This window comes from Juglans microcarpa x Juglans regia, chromosome 5S (genome assembly GCF_004785595.1).
Source record: "Juglans microcarpa x Juglans regia isolate MS1-56 chromosome 5S, Jm3101_v1.0, whole genome shotgun sequence".
Classification (NCBI taxonomy): Eukaryota; Viridiplantae; Streptophyta; class Magnoliopsida; order Fagales; family Juglandaceae; genus Juglans; species Juglans microcarpa x Juglans regia.
In genome coordinates this window covers 12,341,338-12,342,980 of record NC_054603.1, presented here as the reverse complement: position 1 = coordinate 12,342,980, position 1,643 = coordinate 12,341,338, and the positions used below count along the sequence as shown (strand labels likewise).

General features: G+C 42.4%; 1 protein-coding gene across 1 annotated transcript; it reads left to right on the top strand.

Moving 5' to 3' along the window:
* Nucleotides 1-595: 595 nt before the first annotated feature.
* Nucleotides 596-1,297, top strand: LOC121267106. The gene is made up of 2 exons (XM_041170979.1): nt 596-746; nt 825-1,297. The coding sequence occupies exons 1-2, from the start codon at nt 596-598 to the stop codon at nt 1,295-1,297; spliced, it is 624 nt and encodes a 207-aa protein (XP_041026913.1).
* Nucleotides 1,298-1,643: the final 346 nt, after the last annotated feature.

Here is a 1,643-nt window from a genome sequence, read left to right as displayed (position 1 = left end):
GAAGCTGGAATCTGGGGGGACACTAAACTGAAACTTTTGGCTTGAGAATTGGGAAATTTGACTACACTCACCTGGATTCGATTTAAGACTGAGTTCGATATTCGTTTCTTTCCAGAAATGACAAAGCAGCAAAAAGCTTTGGAGTTTGCAAGTTTTACCCAAGAGAATATGATGGTCGATTAGTATGCTACTCGTTTTATGGAGATGGAGAGGGTCGCACATCATTTGATCAGTATTGAGAGAATGCAAGCAAGAAAGTTCTAGGACTGTTTGCAACCTTGTATCCGAAACCAAGTAGCATGTCTACGAATAGAAAATTTCCAAGAATTGGTCAATGTAGCTTCGATAGCAGAGGCGGAGTAATGGAGACTAATTGCACAGGCTCAAGTGGATAGGAAAAGAGGATTTCCTTACTCACCAAGAGGTAGTATGGGGAAACGAAAGGCCCTTGTAACTTCAAGCAAAGGAAAAGGGCGTGGTAGTTGGGAATGCAGCACCCACCACTCCACCACCTTGTCGCTGATGCAGGAAAAGGCATAATGGAGAAAGTCGTAAGGCTACAGGAGCGTGTTTCAAATGTGGTCAGATCAGCCATATGATCCAGGATTGTCCGCAGATTACACCTGGAGGAGCATCAACGCCAAGCGCTAAACCCAAGATTGCTGCGAAAGCTAAGGTTTATGCTTTTACGCCAGGAGAGGTAGACCTAGAAGCTGACGAAACGGCAGATGCGAGAGTAATTACTGGTAATATTTCCAAACCTTGCCTTAAGTTATAGATAGCTTGTATTTGGAAATCTTGAGTAATTATAGTTACATCTTTAGGTAAAGTTAGATTGAAGCAGTACGTGGTCTGTGCTTTGTTTGATTTCGGGGCATCAAGGTCTTTTATCTCTAGTAGATGCGTGCGATCGTGTGAGCTCGAGGCTGAGCCGATGTCTCAAAAAGTCTTAGTAGCTATTCTAGACGGGAAAGTAATTGGTTGCACAAGTGTAGTTAAGAATGGCCCGTTGGAAATCACAAACTTAGTTTTGACCGCATATTTGATTGTCTTCCATTTGATGGAATTCAACCTAATCCTAGGAATGAACTGGTTGTCTAGGCATTATGCCAAGATAGACTGTCAAAGGCGGGAAGTGGTATTCGATCTACCTGCTCAAGAAAGGATCTGTTATATGGGTGAGGCTATTCGGCTTGATCCATCCGTGGTAATGCCTGAACAAGTCAAGAAGAGTTTGATGAATGGGGACATCGTTTATCTAGTGATGATGACAAACATAACAGAAGAACCTAAATAAATCCAAGGAATTCCTGTGATTGAGGATTTTCCTATGGTTTTTTACGATGAACTACATGGATTACCCCCGAATTGAGAGACAGAATTTGCAATTGAGCTTGAACTGGCCACAACCCTAGTGCATAAGGCACCCTATCGAATGGCCCCATCAAAGTTGAAAGAGCTTAAGGTGCAAATCAAAGAACTTCTAGCGAAGGGTTTTATTTGACCTAGCTCATTGCCATGGGGAGCACCAGTTTTGTTTGTCAAAAAGAAGGATGAGACTCTCAAGATGTGTATCGATTATAGGGATTTGAACAAGATGGCTGTCAATAATAAATATCCCTTGCCAAGGATAGACGATCTGT

Coding starts and splice junctions, on each gene's coding strand:
- LOC121267106 (XM_041170979.1), top strand. CDS start 596: ATGATCCAGGATTGTCCGCAGATTACACCTGGAGGAGCATCAACGCCA. Junction 747..824: donor AGATGCGAGAGTAATTACTG/GTAATATTTCCA, acceptor TTACATCTTTAG/GTAAAGTTAGATTGAAGCAG.